At 40.6% G+C, this 19174-nt stretch overlaps 1 protein-coding gene across 2 annotated transcripts in view; it reads left to right on the top strand.

Moving 5' to 3' along the window:
- Positions 1-9298: 9298 nt before the first annotated feature.
- RCAN1 (regulator of calcineurin 1) overlaps positions 9299-19174 on the top strand; it is a 40697-nt gene continuing 30821 nt past the window's right edge. The window contains exon 1 of one of the 2 annotated variants that reach the window (XM_054843064.1): positions 9299-9711. In XM_054843064.1, coding sequence (XP_054699039.1) covers positions 9367-9711 — 345 coding nt within the window. In that variant the 5' untranslated portion in view covers positions 9299-9366. The remainder of the gene's footprint in view (positions 9712-19174) is intronic. The other variant, XM_054843073.1, reaches the window with a different exon arrangement.

Here is a 19174-nt window from a genome sequence, read left to right as displayed (position 1 = left end):
GCCCAGGCTTTTGGTTCCGCTTGGGAAATCCCCGTCAGGCTTACTGCACTGCACGCCCTCCTCTCCATCACTTCCAAATGCCTTTCAACCATTCCCGTCCCCTACCTCATGCACCGCTGCTCAGGGAAGGGCACACAACACTATTTAAAGGACCATCTTGATTTGCACATGATTCAATAGGATTACCGATATGTTTAAAGCTAAGAGTCTTTGCAAGGATCTGGGTCTTATTAAGTAACTGTGATTTCATTATTGTCATCCTCATCGTTCCTCCCTCCCTCTATTTTCTGACACATACCGTGGCACCGCGTTTGGGGCGTGAGTTTTCAAAAGTGATGAACTGCTCCAACTTCAGCTGAACTTCATCTGCTCAAGGCATCTGAAAACTAGTTCTTAAAACATAAGCTCTTTGGAGAAGAAAACATGCCCTTAATTCTTTTGCAAAGTGCCCAGGACATATTTATGCTCAAACGAAATGGGTTAACTACATACAGTGTTCCTATGTTATCCGTGTTCTAAATGCTGCTTTTCTCACATCAACCTGGTTTACAAAATTGTATATGAAGTCCTAATTAGATACATCAGAGCATTTTACTGTGGAACTTGGAAATAACTCTAAGGTCCAAGAGATTTTCTTCACTTTTAATAAAGTGTCTAGATTTTCTTGAACTCTTTTATTAATTCCTATTACATTAAACTGTAATTTATTTTAAATTAGTTTCCTATTTTACTGTGCTTGTTGCACCTTGAAATAATTTCTTAAAATATAATCCCTAATCACAGCTCTTTTGATCTTTTTCATATTCTTGCTTGTTTTAAATTTCAGTTTAGCTTTCATAGCTCTTAACAGCTTTTTTTCTTCATGTAAAACAGAGTCACATTCTGTACCATTTCCACTTTCTTTTAATACAATTCTTCTTTGCAAAACTCAGAGAGCTTTTAAAACTATGATAACTTTAGAAATAATTATAGATTTTTGGAATAAACCTTAGAATATTTCAAAACAGTCATAAAATTATTTAATACCTAGCTGATATAAAAGTTAAACATACAATCAAGATGTGCAGTGACCATGTCTTTTATTACCAGTCTTGCAGTATTTGCAGATTGACTGTTCACTTACTGTTAATTACTCACTTCATTAGAAAAACAGATCACATCTATATGTAGTTCTCTATAAATTAATATATAGCTTTCACTTCAGCAGAATTTTCTGAAATATTTTTATACACTGTAATAATAGCCTTGAAAATAGCTTTTCATATAATCAGTAAAGAAATCAATGTTTTTGCAGCCTTGTAGTGAGAGGCAGCAATAGGTGATCTCCAGAGGTCTCTTCAGCCCTACTTTCCTTATGTTTAATGCGAATGTGGAATTCCCATGACATCTATGCAGCTCTTCTTTTTCTTTCTTTCTTTCTTTCTTTCTTTCTTTCTTTCTTTCTTTCTTTCTTTCTTCCTTCCTTCCTTCCTTCCTTCCTTCCTTCCTTCCTTCCTTCCTTCCTTTCTTCCTTTCTTCCTTTCTTCCTTTCTTCCTTTCTTCCTTCCTTTCTTCCTTCCTTTCTTCCTTCCTTTCTTCCTTTCTTCCTTTCTTCCTTTCTTCCTTTCTTCCTTTCTTCCTTTCTTCCTTTCTTCCTTTCTTCCTTTCTTCCTTCCTTTCTTTCTTTCTTTCTCTTTCTCTCTTTCTCTCTCTCTTTCTCTCTTTCTCTCTCTCTTTCTCTCTCTCTTTCTCTCTCTCTTTCTCTCTCTCTTTCTCTCTCTTTCTCTCTCTTTCTCTTTCTCTCTCTTTCTCTCTCTTTCTCTTTCTCTCTTTCTCTTTCTCTTTCTCTCTCTCTCTTTCTCTCTTTCTCTCTTTCTCTCATTTGTTTTTTGTCATTTTTTGAGGGGGTGTTTAATGAAGCTTGTTTTGGTGCATAATGCTCTGGAAGTGATGATAAAGGACAGGAAACTGTAGAAAAAGGCAAGCACCATCTGCCTTGGGATAGAATTACACACAGTTTGTTCTGTATGGGCCCAGGTTCATTTTTTACTAATGTTCATTGCATTTCATTTTATTTGCATACATGTTAATGCCACAATCTGTTTCTTTATCTTTTCTTTTTTCTTTTTTTCCTTTTTTCCTTTTTTGTCTATTCTTTTTTCTTTTTCTCTTTTCTTTTTATTTTCCTCTTTCTTTTTTTCTCTTATTTTTTTATTTATTTTTCTTTCATTTATTTTCTTTTCTCAGCATTAGGAATCCAACCTTACTCTTTAATACTCCGTTAATAGACAGCTTTGACACAGTTTTTGTTGAAATTGCATTATATTTATTGTTCCTTTTCAAAAGTGCTTACTGACAAAATCCATTTGTTCTACAGCACTTGTAAATGAGCTCTACAGTCAATCAGTAACCAGGCTTATTACCGATTGCTCCTGAAATAAATGGCTCTTTTACTTCTACTATGTATTACTCTTTTCTACCTAATTTAGGAGCTGAATTACCAGAGCGCAGTTTAAAAATCGGTAAGAGGTACACAGTAACCTGCTGCGCTCCTATAATGAAAAGCGTAACATTGTTAGATCTGGGGTGGCATCCAAAGGTGGCAGTGACCTTGGGAGTCCAGCCCTGCCAGGCACAAAGCAAATATAGGAAGACGCGTTCCAGAGCAACTTACCATCTAACTGAGGACGGCACCCGGGAAGGAGCGTAACGAACCATGGGAGAAGGGGGAGATAGCGTAAAAGAGATTGTGCTGATAGACATTGAACAAAGCAACTGATCTGAATCAGTTACGCGAACTTTGTACATTACCTACCACTTTAAAGACTCCTTAACAAGCCTTAGCTTCTGCACCTCAAGACTTTTATTTAGCCTCCTGCCAATACCAAGGCAAAGAAACCTTAGCTTCACTGTACTGATTTTATCTAACAGCATTTTATTTGTATGCTGCTTCTCTGCCCTGGGACAACTCCTGCTTTTCCAAATACTAGCAGTTCTTCCAAAAAACACTCCACCTAATCCTGCCCCTCCTGTGGGTGCCAGGTCCTTCTACAAAAGACCCGTCTGCACAATATGGGACAGAGGCTATCACTCTGCTTTCTCATTCTCACTGCTGTGGTTTTGAGACAAAGAGGATCAATCTGCACAAGTTAAAGAAGAAAAAAAAAAAAAAGTGTATTGTACCAGCAAATGCAGTGCACCAAACTGCTATCAGAAATAACTTTTTATGTTGTGATGTTGAAGATTTTTTGCTATGAGGGCCAGACTTACGAGATATTTTCAGTCAATACAGCTGGAAATAGCTGATGTTGATGGTTGATATACAGGCTGTAGCAATTCCTTGAATGCTGTTGGCTACAAAGACCAAAAAACATACAGAAAAGTGATCTACACAGAATGTTCTAAGCCACCAAAAAATCGAACCTGTGGTAGTGGTGTTTTAAGCTGTATGTTTGCCTTGGTAAAGCTTGGGGAAGGCTACCAAACTGGAGTAAGTGCGCTCAGGCCACCCAGTTACTGTGGTTGCTGCAGCTATCAGTGGACAGGGGCCGAGCTAAGCAAGCAGCTGTGAAGACGGCAGCATCCGGGAGGAAACGCTGCGGGGACACATGGTGCTGCAGAGGTACGGCCAGAGCCTGGTGAGCAGCACTGGATAGCGTGCAGACTCTTGGAGGGCAAGGGTGCTGGTACTCTGAAAAGGGAATCCCTTGGGATGTCTGAATTAAGTCAAGGGAAGGAAAGGGAACATGATGGGGAGAAGTATGGACCAGGCATGAAAGCATTTTCAGCAGCTCTATGAGGAAAAACACTCTTGAGAGATCTGCAGGACTGGATCTGCTTAGCTGAACAAAAAGAAGAGTGAGGAGGGACTCCAACATAAAACATCAAGCACTGGGAGACTTTTTATTACAGTGGAGAAAAACATAACAAGAACGAATGGCTATTAGTGAGACCCAGGCAAATTTAAGCTAGAAATAAAACATAAATTCAACAACATTTCACATCGGAACAAACTTTAAGGCTGGAGATTTTATTTACATCTATTTTCTTTTGGAGGCATGTGCTTTGCTCAAATTGAATTTAGAGTAGTGAGATTTTGTGTACTTTATATACTCACTTTAAGATGACTGGCTTGCTTCGAAGAGGGTCAGACCTCTGTCTGTCTGTGAGAGGCTGTTTCAAGGGGAACAAGTCTATCTGTCAGAAATTAACCCAGAGGGGCTGCTTGGCAGATAATAAGCACTTGAAAGAGGTAAATAGAAGACCTGACTGAGTAGGATTTTTAGTGAAACCTCCAAGAAAACAAGGCCTTTAGGATGGCTGTAGGAAATGTAGGAGGTAAAGCTCTTTGGGCAGACTGTGAAGGAGCCAGCACTGTGTGGAAAGGTCCTCCAGGCTCTGAGAAGGAATCAGGGATGGGCATTGCCCTTCCAACAAAAGAACTGGGTTGAAAAGTGACTGGCACACTTAAGGTACGCCCTTCCACATGGGAGTTTGAGAGTCACTTCCTCGAACCTTGTTAATAAAGAAGATCCCCACAAGTCAGTGATGTTGAACCAGTCAGGCTTTTATGAAGTTTGTATGATCTAACAACAGAAATGAAGTGAATATCTAAAATGCCATATCATACGCTGGTTTGCTGTGCTTGACTGTGGGGAAAGTATGAGTATGGATCAAGTTCTTTTGACCATCTTTGAGATTCAACTGGATGGTTGGGTTGCTTTGAGCTTTTAAGTGAATGTGTTGGACATTTGTTATCGTAAATCGAGGTGGTTATTTGGTTAAGGTTTAAGAAATCAATATTTTTGGTTACATATATGCAAAAAACCTGATTGTACAAATATTGCAATATGAATGTAAGGAAGCAACTGAGGACGTGCTTTTTTACTTGCAGGATGTGGGAGTAATTAGAGAAAATTTATTTTAATGGAAACAGTGTTACTGATATCCAAAATTAATCTTCAAAGTTAATATATGCATATTTTAGATATGCATATCCTTTGTTAAAGGCTGCAGCCAAGGAATGATTGCAGTGTGAATAGGCTTCCATGCAGGAAAAAACCTCAAAGTCTTCTGAAGTATTGTCACTGATACCAATGCCACGTGTTTAAACTGCTAACTACATCTGCCTACGTGCAGCCATTAAATAGGTGCAATGAAAATCTATTCTGAGGAATATTAAATAAGCCAGTGGTTTAAATAAGTGTTTAGGAAGTAAAGTTGCCCATAGGGCTGCATATTTGGTCTTTCTCCAAACATTTTCCATTTAGTTATAATCAAGTTCTGTGTAGTCTGATTTTTTTTTTCCATTCTACTACTATTCACTTGAGAAGTGAGGATTTTTGTTGCAGATGCATCATGTAATAAAAGTAGCCCTTGAGATCCTTCCTGCTTTTACTTCTACCACTAGATGGTAGTGTGTGTTGTTTAAAACATTTGAATGGCTCTGTTCTAGTTTGCATTTAGCGACTTACCCCAGGCATCTTTTTTCCTGCGTGTAAAGAAATCATTATCGTTAATCACTGTCACTTACATTGAAAGATACATTCTGTCCCCAAAGCTGAACACTGGGGTGAAGATCTATTTTTCTCTTGGCTTCCCAGCTCTTCCAGTCAAAAGCGTACATTGCATTCCCTTCAAATGTAACAAAAAGGAAGGATGAATTTGTCATTAAACCCTAAGATTAGTGAGATTCAGGTTTAATTTTTCTTCTGCTATGACTGAGTTAACGCTGCGGGGGGGGGGGTGGAATTCAGAGAAAGCAATGCTTTCTTTCTCTGAGTTGTCTGTTTGAACTTTTAAGCTCTTAGGACAGAAAGGTCCTTCGGCTGTGGAGTACTGCAGCGTTTGGCAGGATGTGATAATGATCTCAGTTGAGCTTTAGGCACTATTATGATAAACATATAATTCATAACTTATTTTCACCCACAAGTCTGACACCTGAGTTACAATAACCAGCTGGAGGAGGTGGCTTATGCCATTAGACCAGTAGTGGGTAGATGAATATTTTTCAATGGTTTTCATAATAGTGAGATGGCAGGAATTTGTTGTCAGGTTTTGCTTCTTGTCTTTAAGTTTTTAAATATACGTAACAGCAGATTTCCATTCAACTTCCTCAGGTGGGATTTCTGTAGGGGGCTAGAGCTCTTGATGAAGAGAATACAGACAGATAGCTTCTTCTCAAAGAGGCAAATGTTACCACTCCTGTGAGGAAGCAACTCTGAGATCAAAGAATAAGGTTAAAAATGGCATTAGCTTGTCTGAAGGTTTTAATGTTAATTTAGCATTAAAAAGTTTCAGCTTGTTCATATGTGTGACTTTTCTTTTAAGATATCATTTGTCTGAATTTTTGTGAATGATGGTGTGAGAACATACAGACTTGTGTCACTTAGCACAACTGATCATGAAAATATCCTAATTCTAAGAAAAGAGCTTCTCTCCAAAAAAAGGCTTAAATGGTTCAAAACAGATTAGAGAGTCCGAAGAAACTTCTTATAGAAGAGGAGGAAGAAGGCAAACAATTCTTTCTTCAAATGGTATTTTTCTCCTTCTTGTATCCTGCAAGATCTCATTAAAATTGACTGAGATTCATCAGTTTCATCAGTTTCAAGCCTTTGATCTCTTGGAAGAAAAAGGTCAGCAGTGCTAATTTAAGATAGGGCAACAGTAGTATCTCAAGGAGTGTGGCTGTTGCCTCTGCTGTAAACTTTGCACAGTGTAGATCAGTAGGAGGTACAGCATTTGCAACTGTCAAAATTAGTTTTTCACTTAGTTTAGTTTTTCATGTTGCTGCATTTTGGAAGAAAAGATCTGTAAGAGTATTTTACTTTGAACACCATTGAAAATATTTGCCGTACCAGAAGTGACCTGTCGTAGCCTGCATCAGTATGTTTGTAGTCTGTACAAAATCCAGTCCCATGTTTGGCACAGTAATGTTTTCCAAGTGTGCACTAACATGTGTTAACTGCAAAAATACAGTTAAAAACCTGTGATGTAGAATTGTGGTGGGTTGACCCTGGCTGGAGGCCAGGTGCCCACTAGAGCCGCTCTCTCACTCCCCTCATTCACTAGACAGGGGAGAAAAGGCATAACGAAACTCTTGTAGGTCGAGATAAGGACCTACACTCACTAATTGTTATCACGAGCAAAACAGACTGAACTTAGAGAGAGAATTCATCTGATTTATTACTAGGCAAAACAGAGTAGAGGAATGAGAAATAAAATCAACTCTTAAAACACCTCCCCCCACCCCTCCCATCTTCCCGGGCTCGACTTCACTCCCGGCTTCAACCTTCCCCCCCTCAGCGGCACAGGGGGACGGGGAATGGGGGTTACGGTCAGTTCATCTCACGGTGTTTCTGCCGCTTCTTCATCCTCAGGGGGAGGACTCCTCTCATCGTTCCCCTGCTCCAGCATGGAGTCCCTCTCACGGGGTGCAGACCTTCAGGAGCAAACTGCTCCAGCGTGGGTCCCCCACAGGGTCACAAGTCCTGCCAGCAAACCTGCCCTGGCGTGGGCTCCCCTCTTCACGGCTCCACCGGTCCGGCCTGGAACTTGCTCCAGCGTGGGCTTCCCACGGGCCGCAGCCTCCTTCAGGTGCCTCCACCTGCTCCGGCGTGGGGTCCTCCACGGGCTGCAGGTGGAATCTCTACACCCCCTCATCCTTCCTCCATGGGCTGCAGGGGGACAGCCTGCTTCACCATGGCCTTCTCCAGGGGCTGCAGGGGGATCTCTGCTCCGGCGCCTGGAGCACCTCCTCCCCCTCCTTCTGCACTGACCTTGGCATCTGCAGAGTTTCTTACATCTTCTCACTCCTCTCTCCGGCTGCAAAAGCTCTCTCTAGCTTGTTTTTTTTCCCTTCTTAAATATGTTATCACAGAGGCGCTGATGGGCTTGGCCTTGGCCAGCGGCGGGTCCATCTTGGAGCCGGCTGGCATTGGCTCTGTCAGACACAGGGGGAGCTTCTAGCAGCTTCTCACAGAAGCCACCCCTGTAGCCCCCCCGCTACCAAAACCTTGCCACGCAAACCCAACACAAGAATACCAGACATTATGAAATTAAACAAATTTTTTTTTCAGTCTGTGGATAGATGACACCTGAAGACAGGATCACTATGGACGATGAAACATTCTTTCTTATGCAGCCTTGCAGGGGTAGAGTGTTAGGTTAGTATTTTGCCAACTACTGCCCAGCATCCTCTCACTCCTTACTGTCTTTTACCATTCTGCATTATCCTTGTACTAGTATGGGACATTTGAGATAGATGTGTGAATGTCAGAATAACTTCATAAAAAAACCTGTGGCCTTTGAAGCTCACTTTTGGGCCTTCCCCTGGAAGGTGATGCTACGTATACATATGGAAGAAAAGTGTTTGTCTAGGTCACTTAGGTCAGACTAACCAGCTAAGCACATTAGGTAAACATTATTCTTCTAGGTAGCAATGTCTGACACAAGGAGCTTCTCAAGTGTAGCAAGGGAAGATGCAGTTGCCCTTTACGGCCTTATTGACACAGGTGAAAAAGAAGGGTTATAGGAAAATGTCTCCTTCAAGTCCAAAGTAAGGAGGAAAGGACAAAGACACTTCACAAATTTTAAAGTTGAAACACTTTTGGTCTTGGCCCAGCAACAGGATTTGTGACAAAAGTACAAAGAAAGGGTGAAGATTAGCTGTATCAATTGCCAGCAAGAGAGATAACTGTCCAAACAATGTAATGGCCTTTTTTTTTTCCCCTGAACTTCCTTTCTGTTGCCTGCTCAGCGTACCGTTTGCAGAACACCAAGGCTCGGCTGGCTTGTCCGTAGGGCAGGTAAGGGATGGAAGACGTACAAGATGGCAACTCTCGACTGATTTATAAGTGTTTGAGTAAGGGTTTTTTTAATTCGTCTGCTTGTGGCATAATATACCTTGCCCTTTAAATCAAGACGTATCGTTCCGTGCTCCAGCTGTGCTACAAAACACAGCTGTGCCACCGCAGCAAGCCTCGACCACTCACCTTGGCCCTGGGTTGCTGCCATCATCCCTGACCGGCCAGCTGCGCTCACCAGCCGTGTGCCCAACCTCAGCTGCTGGAGGTCACCTCGCCCCCCACACCCGCTCCGATCGCCCGGCCGCCGCTCGTACCTCCCACGCGTGTGCAGCTGCCCCTCCACCCGCGGGCTCCCTCACACCCCGCAGCCACCCGCTTGCCCTCACTCAAGATGGCGGAAGCAGCGCCTGACTCGGGCAGGCCACCTGTTGCTGCTGTGGCGGCGGCTTCCTATTGGCCGACACGGCGCCGTGCACCCTGCGCACGGGGTGGGGGTGTGTGTGTGTCACAAAGGCGCCGGTTGAACCGGCGCGGGGGTTAAGGAAACAAAAAGGGCGAGGCGGGGAGCTGTAAGTTTTGTATGCCCGCGCCAAGGCGGCGGGGGGAGGAGCGGACCGCCGCCGGCGCGAGGCGCTCGACGTCGCCTCAGCGGCCGCCGGGCCCCGCCCCACGGGGCCTCCGCTCGCCCCCGGCCATGGAGAACGGCGGCGGCGGCGGGAGGGGCCCGGCGGGGCAGGAGGAGCTGCCGCTGTCGCCCGGGGAAGCGGAGGAGGAGGAGGAGGTGGCGCTGCTACTGCCGCCCGAGGCCGAGACGGACTGGAGCTTCGTTGACGGCGAGATGGAGGCGGTGGCGCTGCGGGACCTGCCCACCGCTACCATCGCCTGCAACCTGGACCCGCGCGTCTTCCAGGACGGCCCGTGCCGGGTGAGCGCGGTGGGCAGGGCCGCCCCACGCGGGGGGACCGCGGGCAGGGCCGTGGGCCGGCTCCCTCTGCCGGCGAAGAGCCGCCGCCGCTCGGCTCGGCCGCCTCCCGCCAGCCGGGGCCGCCTCAGGCCGCTCGTGTGGGGAGCGGCGGCCCGCGGCGGGGGCGGGTGCCGCGGGCCGGCGCCGTGCGGCGGCGGGGGGGTGAGAGGCAGGGGGCGGCCCGCCTCCGCCCGGGTCTCGGCGGGCGCCTTGGTCTCCGTGGCCGCCCCCTCCCTTAGGCGGTGAGGGGGGGCGAGGCTGTGGCTCTGCCTCCCCGCCCGCTCTCCTGCTGTGAAGCGAGTGTTGGGAGGCGCGGTGGCTGTGCCGCGGCTGGCCGGTCCCTCTGCCGGCGCGGTGTGTAAAGTCTTCTCTCAGGTCCCTGTCCTCGGGTGTGTGATCCAGAGGCTCAGTCCGGCCGATCCCCCGAACCCGTAGGTGAGGGCGCAGAGGTACATAGGCCAGAAGGGAAAAAACCACCTGCCCTCGGCCACTCTGTTCAGGCTGTTGCGGTTATGGTTTAGCGAGGAAGGAGGCGGAAGGCAGCGTTTGGAGAGCTGCGAGCCTGGCCGCCGGTTGGCAGGCAGGGCGCCGAGTGGAGGCAGAAACGGCCTGCCCGCAGGCAGAGGAGTTGTTGGGCAGCGCGCACACGTCTGTAGCGCTTGTCTGAGTTGAGGACTGCTTTGTTTAAAAAAAAAAAAAAATCAAAATAACCAACGGTTGTTCCAGCTGTACCTTTCTCTGGTAACAGCAGCTGTCAGGAATACTATAAACTGAAGTACACTGCAGCTCTTGCAGATATATGCAGTGATATAAATATTTCAGAATGGCTTCTTATGTTATCTGTGGCCTTCTTGATCAAGAAGGAATTCAAATCAATCTTAATTTTTCATCCCTCTTTTACTTCTCAGTCCTGGCCAGAATGAAAGAATAAGTAAAGCCAACTTTTCTCTTGGTTTTTTGTGGTTGGTTTTGCTATCAAGCTCTTATTTTCTAGTGACTTTGATACTGAAGGTGATGTTTAGTTTTTAAACAGATTGAAATTAAGGAGACTTGAAAAGCTGGGCAATAATTGTGCTGATTTAAAATCCTATTAAAATAATTGGCTGTCTCCTTGTGAAAAACAACTTAGAGTTGTAGTGGTAGTCCAACAGCTCAACCCTGCAAACAGTTATAATGCATTAAAATGAGCTGGAAATAGGAGATGTAGCTATATTATATTCCAGTTACTTTCTAAGGTTATATAACTCTAAATGGCAATATACTTTTGTATCGCTTTGGACACCTGCAAGTGTGATGGGAACAGCAGCTTTATTGGGATTTACTGTATTTACTTGAATTCAAGTTCACTCGAAGTATGCTTAGGAAAACACCTAGGATCAGTTCTATGTAGTGTCATCCGTTGCATGTAGTAATAGTATTTTTCTCAGATGGATTCTTGTGACCTTGAAGTGCATGTTTTGAAACAGGAGTTAGATGGATGACAACTTAGATGCATAGTCCCATGCAAGACCAGGAGGTATCTAAACACCTAAACCATTTTTTTGTCTTTCTGTTTTGATTCCAAAGAATCTCTGTCTCCAGACACTCGATTTATATCAGGACAAAGTCTTATGTATCCTTAACGTTACAATACAATGTTTTAACTACTTTTTTTTCTTTTTCCTTGCCAAGAGCTGCAGCAGGAAGGAATGCAGATTACTTAAAATAATAACAATTTGAGGTTAATCGTATCAGTATAAACTGTGTTATCTTAGCCATGGATGACAGCATGTACAGTTACTGCAACATAGTTGTTGCTTTTAAAATTTAAATTCCTAAGGCAAAGAATGGAGTAATTATCTTTAACTTGAATAAATATGTTTATCCAAGAGGGAAGAAAAGTATTTTACAAAATTTTATAAATAATGCAAAATAAAACCAAAATGTTGAGGTGTTTGGGACCTGATGTTTTATAACTGTGGTAGGTATACACAGACTTTTAATAGCTTGAAAAAACAGCTTAGATTTTTGTTAACTGAATCTCAGCCATTGAAATACATAATTAGGCTTCAGTTAATACAGTTATAGAGACAGCAAGAGCTAACTCTTTAAAGCTGGAAATGTATGACTGCTGTGTAGGAAAACAGCAGATTCATGGACTGGATACATTTTTAATGTGTGTTGGCCAAACATCAGGCAGTTGCAAAGAGAGAAAAGGTGGGATGAGGCACTAAGGCTGGATCTCAGACTCTTTGGATGTGTGAAAGGTGGCTTCAGAATACTGCTGTTGGATGGTATGAAAAGAACAAGGTTATATTAAAAGTAGGGAAAAGAGTACAGAGTCTTCCATGCATGCATCCAGTTTTACCTCAGCATTTACTGATTGTAATATCCAAGAAAATGAAGGTGTTTTGGTCTAGGGTGACAACGTAGCATCTGAAAATGATTCCGAGATGATAATTTTAACTCCCTAACGAAATGCAGCTTTTTAATTTTAAGAAAATTCACTTAGTTTACTATTGAGTATATACAGAAAAATAAAATTTGCTGTCATCAGTGTAGCAAACAATTGTGTGGAACTTTGCTTCTGTGAGGATAAAGGAATGAGTAAAGGTATTGTAAAATATAACATCACCAGACATAGTGTTCTATAAATATTCTGTGAATTTTGGTGTGTGCAATGTGTTTTCTTCTGTTTTGTGAACCTTCTACTTTTTCCAGTCTATGTAACACTCTTAAAATACCTTGTCCACATAGTTAGTGGTATGTTGTTGGTTTTTTTCTCTTCAGTAGGCCCCTTAATAATCCTGGATTGCCCTATTTGAGGAGGGTTGATCCAATCAAAGGTGAGATAGGACAGCTAGGGGATGGCTGACGACAACAATTTCTATTTTGCCCTCCCCCTTCCCAAACACTGATTTGCACTTGAAAAGTTGGTTGTCTGTTTTTTTTATATTTATTTTATTTTTATTGAGGTGTAGATGTCACAGTTGAGAAATCTGAAGAAGTTTTATTGGGTTTGGGATCAATCTCTTAAAAATAGACCATCCTATCAAGTAAAGTAATAGTTCTAGTAAATGACAGTTTATTCTCTACTTTATTCTCATAAGAATAAAATCTGACTTGCTTAAATACCTCATGGCTAGTTTTTCAATGTCTGTTCCATAATCTTCCAGAGAACACTTAAATACTTACTCTCAAGTTGCACATTTTGGAGGAATACCTATAGATTCTGCATCCTCTTTTGTTTTCTCCGAAGTACAAGAAATTATCTTAAATGAAAATCCTTTATCTGATCTTCAAGTTGGCTAATTACCTTGGAAAAATGCTGTTCTGATTTCCTGAAATGTCTTCTACCTTTAACCCCCAGCTTTTTGGTAGTTTTAATGTTGATTATATGCTTAAGGAATTGTAATTCTTTCTTAGAGAAAAGCAGTATTTTTTCATAGAACATGCAGATGAGTTTGATCTATTGTACCTGTATTCCTGTGCACTCATTTAAAAAAAAAAAGTGTCAGTAGCTAATTACCAGAGCCAGCAATTATGCTTTCACATATTCCATCCTTCTCAACTGGTATTCAATTTTAAGAGCCTTTTTATGTCAGTAGAGGACACTCGGGTTTTTTTATAGAACTTGTACTGTCAAATGGCAAGTCCAGTAGGTAATACGCTTGCTTGTATCTTGTAATCCTGAAGGGATGTGGCATACTTCAGTGATGACTTTGAAGTTCTGAGTATAGCCACAGGGGGGCTAAGTAACTTCATTTATGCCCTGGTAGTCTCTTGCTAAGTAGGTTACCTAGGTCTGTTCTAATCGTCAGGTTTCCGTTTCAACTTAATTGTAGACAAGTATCGCTCATTTTATTTGTGAAGAGTAAAAGAAGAATATAAAAAGTATCTAGAAAGAATTCAATTTTGGGCTACTGAGAAAATAATTTTTTTAGGGCCAAGAGATGAAAGATTTTTGATGCAGCTAGTTTTCCTTAGAACAGGTTGAGTTCGTTAAATTACTTTAAAATATCTATAATTGCCTTAACCTGCTAAATTTTGCAAGTTACTGCAAACTAACAAATGTAACAGAAGGTGGCCAGTAATTAACAAAAACTTAGGTTCATAGATAACTCTTGAAACAGGCTGTTATATCACAGTAACGGTTCTTCTCTGGAGCTTGCTAGGGGAAACTTCACCAAAAGCTGGATTTTTAAAGAAGCTTAGCTTGATTGCTTTTAGGTGCACTAGGAGTGAGCCAGTCTCCTACAGTACTCTGTGTCCTCACATAACCTCCAGTGACAAGCAAAAGTAGAACTGGCTATGAAACAGTGTCTGTGATTATTTAAAAAAAAAAAAAAAGATGACAGATTATAGCTGTGTTTGAAGATAAGGCCTAAATAAGATCAGAAATCTCTGTGGTAGTATAACAAAAAAAAAAGCAGTCATGGCAGGTGTATTGCATCTTGTTAATGATTATCATAGCTTTAAAATTCTACTCTTTCTTTAGCTTTATATAGTTTCAGTATGGAAAAACTTGTTTGTGAACTGATCTGAAAATAAAGCCGTTGTTAAATGAGCCATGCTTTTAGAAAATTTTAATTGCCTTACAGCCTACCGGAATAATCATGAGATGTTGAATGTATTTTGTGTTTTTTAAATTCTTAGAGAATTAATTCTACTTTACAGGAAGTTTGTCAAATTTCTCAGGAGTATTTACAAAACTTTCTTTACAAAATAGTATTTTGATTTTTATGTTAATCTCTTCCTGTCTCAATCGCATGCCTCATTAATCCTTTTACTTAAAGTTTGTTAATCCTCTTAGATCACATTTAAAAAAAAAATTATAAGTAAATTTCAAAAGAGTGAGTGTTTTCACATGCTTATATTTTTGTGACTACAGCTCTGTGTTTGGCAAAATGTTCCCTAATGGGAATGTAAAAATTACTTAATGGCATCTGTACTTTTCTGCTTACATTTTGAAGGTTTTCTTTTTTTCTCTGTCAATGTCTTTCTCAAATAATTTTTCGTCACAATGTTGATAGTTCTTTTTATGCTATTGCTTTCCAAAAAGCCCAGGGTTAAGATTGTTATTCAAATTCATATCCCAATAACCTGTTTCCACACTGAACAGTAAAATGATTAAGGATGATTGAAGAAAAAAAATAATCTTCCATTATGAAAATTTTTTGCAATAAAACTTTTGGACTTATTTAGCTCCTGTACGTTCAGACAGTGCAGATTTCTTCTGCACTTATTAACAGGTTAAGGCAGACTATTGAGTGATTTGAAGTCTGGAAGCCATATAAATGTAATGCTATGGTTGACATAATAATCTTTGACGTTACAGTAGAGCATAATACCATGCTAATGCAGTTTTGTGGCTCCTGGGATCCATCCAGTCTGCCAAGTGCACAAGCAGAACTTGTTCGTATCTCTGCACCTGAGTACAAACATGAACTCCTGAGAGCTGTTGGGATGCCTAACCTCCTCAGCTTCAGAAGGTCTTTGGAAAAAGTCGTCTTTGTCTAAAAAAGATGGCATCATCTATGAATAATATGAAGAGTTCTAACACTTTATACTATGTACGTGTTCTGTATGGAAACAGGAATAGCCATGAAAGGGTGAAATATCCATAGAGAGTGAAGTTAGAGTATTTGTCACTTTGAAGACAAAAGCTATACACTTTACAGACTCAAAGTAAACAGAGATTTTAATGCTTGTAGCTTGCTTTGTGACAATGCTGTCCTGTTTTTATAGTCCATTCTTTCTATCCTAATGCCTTAATAAGAAAATGGAATTAAAATATGAATAGTATTCTACATAGTAACAAGTATTACAGTTGTATTCAATCTTAGTGTGTCTGTTTAGTTTAAGGATGGTGTCTTCAGTCTTCTCACTTGAGTACCTTTTTTTTGGCCTGTGAGCCCAGAGTAGGTTTTCTAGTTGCTCCTTCACGGTTCTAATGTGGGATGCTGAGAGGTGATTTGAATAAATTTCAAATAAATAATTCAATAAAATGCAAATAGCAAAGGTGATTTGAATAAATTTTGAGCTGAATACTCTATTTTCAGCCATAGTAGAAGGATTTGAAAAGACTGTACAGTAGAAAAAAATTTTTGATCAAGCAGTGCTTCACTGCTTTTTTTGAAATACTTGGACTTTGAGGCATTGAATAGTGATTTAGGTGGCTTCCTGTAACCATTGTCCACTTATTATGCTTGTGGAAGTACAGATAATACCACAAAACTAGTAGAATGGCTGATTTCACAAGGGGAGGGAGAATTACTTGCATTTCTGTAGCTCTTCGCGCTTAGGGCATTTCAGAGTGTGTCATAACCAGTTGAAGCCTTGATAAAATAAGGTGCTAACAGAGAACCCTCATGCTGCAGCTTTGGGTGTATTGGTCTTGTTAATAGGAGGTATTTGAGAGCAAGTTCAGGTTTATATCACATTTGGACTCTGTAGGTGTTCTAGGCCAGGTAAAAATAATGAAATACTTAATTCTGTGTCAAAAATCCACTACTATTTAAGTTCTTAAAGTGTGCTGATCATTCTTCAAGCAAACAATGCAAATACCTTTATAAGTAGAAGTAAAATGGGAGTATATAATATTTACGTAGTATGCTAAGTCAAGTCATACTTAGGGGGTGAAAATAAGAGTCAAATTTCTCATTGTTTAGAAACAATTTCAGTAATGCTGCACATGATGGTTGTTAGGTGGCTTAAAATACCTGAAAATAAACCAGATATTGTAAAATTGTCATTAATAGCATAGATGTTGGAGATAGTAACAAAAAATATTTCCATATGATCCAATGTTCTAATCATTAGCTCAAAGTCATGAAAAAAGATCATCAGTAAGATCTGTACTACAACAAGATTAAGAGCTTTAATCTTCCTGGAGAATCAAATGGAAACTTGGAAGAACTTTGTCTGGTTTAATCACTGTGCTCTGGTCACACCAACAAGTCTAGTATACATTGGAACGCTGTGGAGTGCATTTCCTTATATTCTTTGCTATCTGTCTTTTTTAGGAACAAATTTAGCTTTTTTTTCTCCCAGAATACTGGCACATACATACCCATGTAAAAAGAAGAATATGAAAATAACTACAGAAATTTAGATGTGATGCTAACTTGAAACTTACCCCAAACACCTCTCAGTAGCATAAGCACTAATAAAATTAAGATCAGCAATGACTCAACTGTCTTATGCAGAATAGGCTTAAAGTGATAAAAAGACAGTCTTTTTGGCAGGAATAATATAGAAAGCTGAATTCTACAGCAGTTTGCTACTGAAAACGCTTATTCTGTTGGACAAGTTTTAATAAGCAATGTTTGTAAACTTACATTTATAAGTAATATTGGTCATTAATAAAGAGTATACTTTTTAGTGTCATAACAATGTCAGAAGAACTGAAAATGAAAAACGAGGAAAATAATGAAGTGATCACACAAAGTTCATATATGGTACATTAAATAGAAATTACATTGTAGTTTGGGTTTTGTTCTTATGTGTGTGAAAACACACTGGGGATCTGGATGTGTGGTTTTGTTTTTGTTGGATTTTAAAATGGTATTCTAACAAAAATGTGTCACCTTCCTCGACTGGGATGTTAGGTGGTTTTAATTGAGGTTGACTTGGGTTTTTTTGTCTTGCTTGAAGTATGACCAGGTCCAAAGCATGGTTATATATTTCATACTTTTTATGAAGATGCTTCTTAAGTTAGTGAGGAAAAATTAAATTTTTTTCTTGTTACTGTTTCTATGTCTGCTGATAAATAATCCAAGAGTTGTTTTGATGCCAGTGTGGCAGGTAAAACTGAATATGAAAGAAGAGTTGGTGAAGCTTGTTAATGTTTTCTTTGTACTAATTTATAAAAAATGTAAGAGAATTCAAAAGCCTTGCTTTTCATTGAAACTTCAACTTGGTGAAACAAAAATCCCACAGCCATGACATGGAGACTGTGGGTGGTTTTGTGTCACTTTTTTCTTTTTTTTTTTTTTCCTCTCAAGACTTCAGTACAGCTGATTATAGAAGTGTCTGAGGGATGGACCCAACTGAGACTTGTAAGGACTTAACTTTGTCTGTGACGAGGTTTCTAGGCACCTCTGGCCTAAAAACAACTGGGAATGACTTTATAATTAGTGACTTTTTTTTCCATTCAGATAGCCAGAACCTGCCTCTATCCACTGAGGGAAACCATTTTTTAAGCCTGAAGAGATTGATCATGCAGTTTGAATTATTGTAACCTAGTATGATGAAGGATTTTTCAGGCTTGGATTTTTTTTTTTAGTCTCAGGCTCCATCACATTCTACAAAAAAAGTTTGATGCATAAAGGATTGTCATTTCTATGAGAGAGGGCAGGTGTGGGAGTGAGCCAGTGTGAAGTGTTTGTACTCTTATTTTTCTCATAGAATATGAGAATATGCTGGAAATGCATTAGTGAAGCTGAAATTTTTGCTGTCTTCAATGAACCTGAAGTTCATTGGAATGAGGTCTAACGTATGGGGTTTTTTAATATGTGTAATACATAATTAAACTGTGGAAGCCATTGTCCTAGAATGTTTGGGAGTCCAGGAGCCTAATATTAAAAAGGGGTGGGACTGATTAATGAGTAGTATCTGTCAAGCACAATGATTAGGGTATAACTTAATCCTCAGAGTTTGTGAAGTGCTATTGCCAGGATTAGATGGGAGAAGAGTAGTCTATACGTACCTGGGTTTATACATTCTGTCTCTTCCTCTGAGCATTTGTTACTGCCAGAGTTAATGAAGAGAGTCATTCTAGTTATCTATGTGAGTCATTTATTACTGGTCCTACAGTAATAAAAGCAGAGCTATCAATACTCATAGTGTGTACAGTTGATTTCCTTTATTAAAATGTAACCTCATTGTCAAAGATAAACTTTCCTCTTCATTTTACAGATTTTCAGATAGTTCAGAAGTTAATAGTTGGATTGGAATTCTTTTTCTTTTTTGAGGTTGTATTTTTTGGAGTTATTCTGATGTTGGCTGACTTCCTGGAAGGAAAACGCACTCTTAGCTATTGAGCTGACAGTACATTGCAAACCTAATGAGTTGGATTTTAGTTACTACTTGTTCCTGAAGTACAAAAGGTATTATGAAAATACAACACACACCACGAACACCATAAACTGTGAGACAGTATATCTTTTTGATGCAACGGTAGTTTTAGGAGTGGTAAATGACCAAACTGTCCTATTATGAGAGTGACTTAGGAGGGAGTTGAAAGTACTGCGGTTACTTTTTTTCTGTCTGTACTCAGCCTGGCTGAAGGATGTTTCTGACAGGATAAACTTGAGTCATTTGACAGACTATTGGCAAGGAGAAGAATAAGGTGCTTTTGGCACTTCTCTTCTGCAAGCTACATTGTAGCTGCCCTATGTTGAAGCTGCAGAGGGCTGTCTGGAGGCATACATAGAAACTGCCG

This window comes from Grus americana, chromosome 1 (genome assembly GCF_028858705.1).
Source record: "Grus americana isolate bGruAme1 chromosome 1, bGruAme1.mat, whole genome shotgun sequence".
Lineage (NCBI taxonomy): Eukaryota > Metazoa > Chordata > Aves > Gruiformes > Gruidae > Grus > Grus americana.
This window is presented reverse-complemented; position numbering and strand designations above follow the sequence as displayed.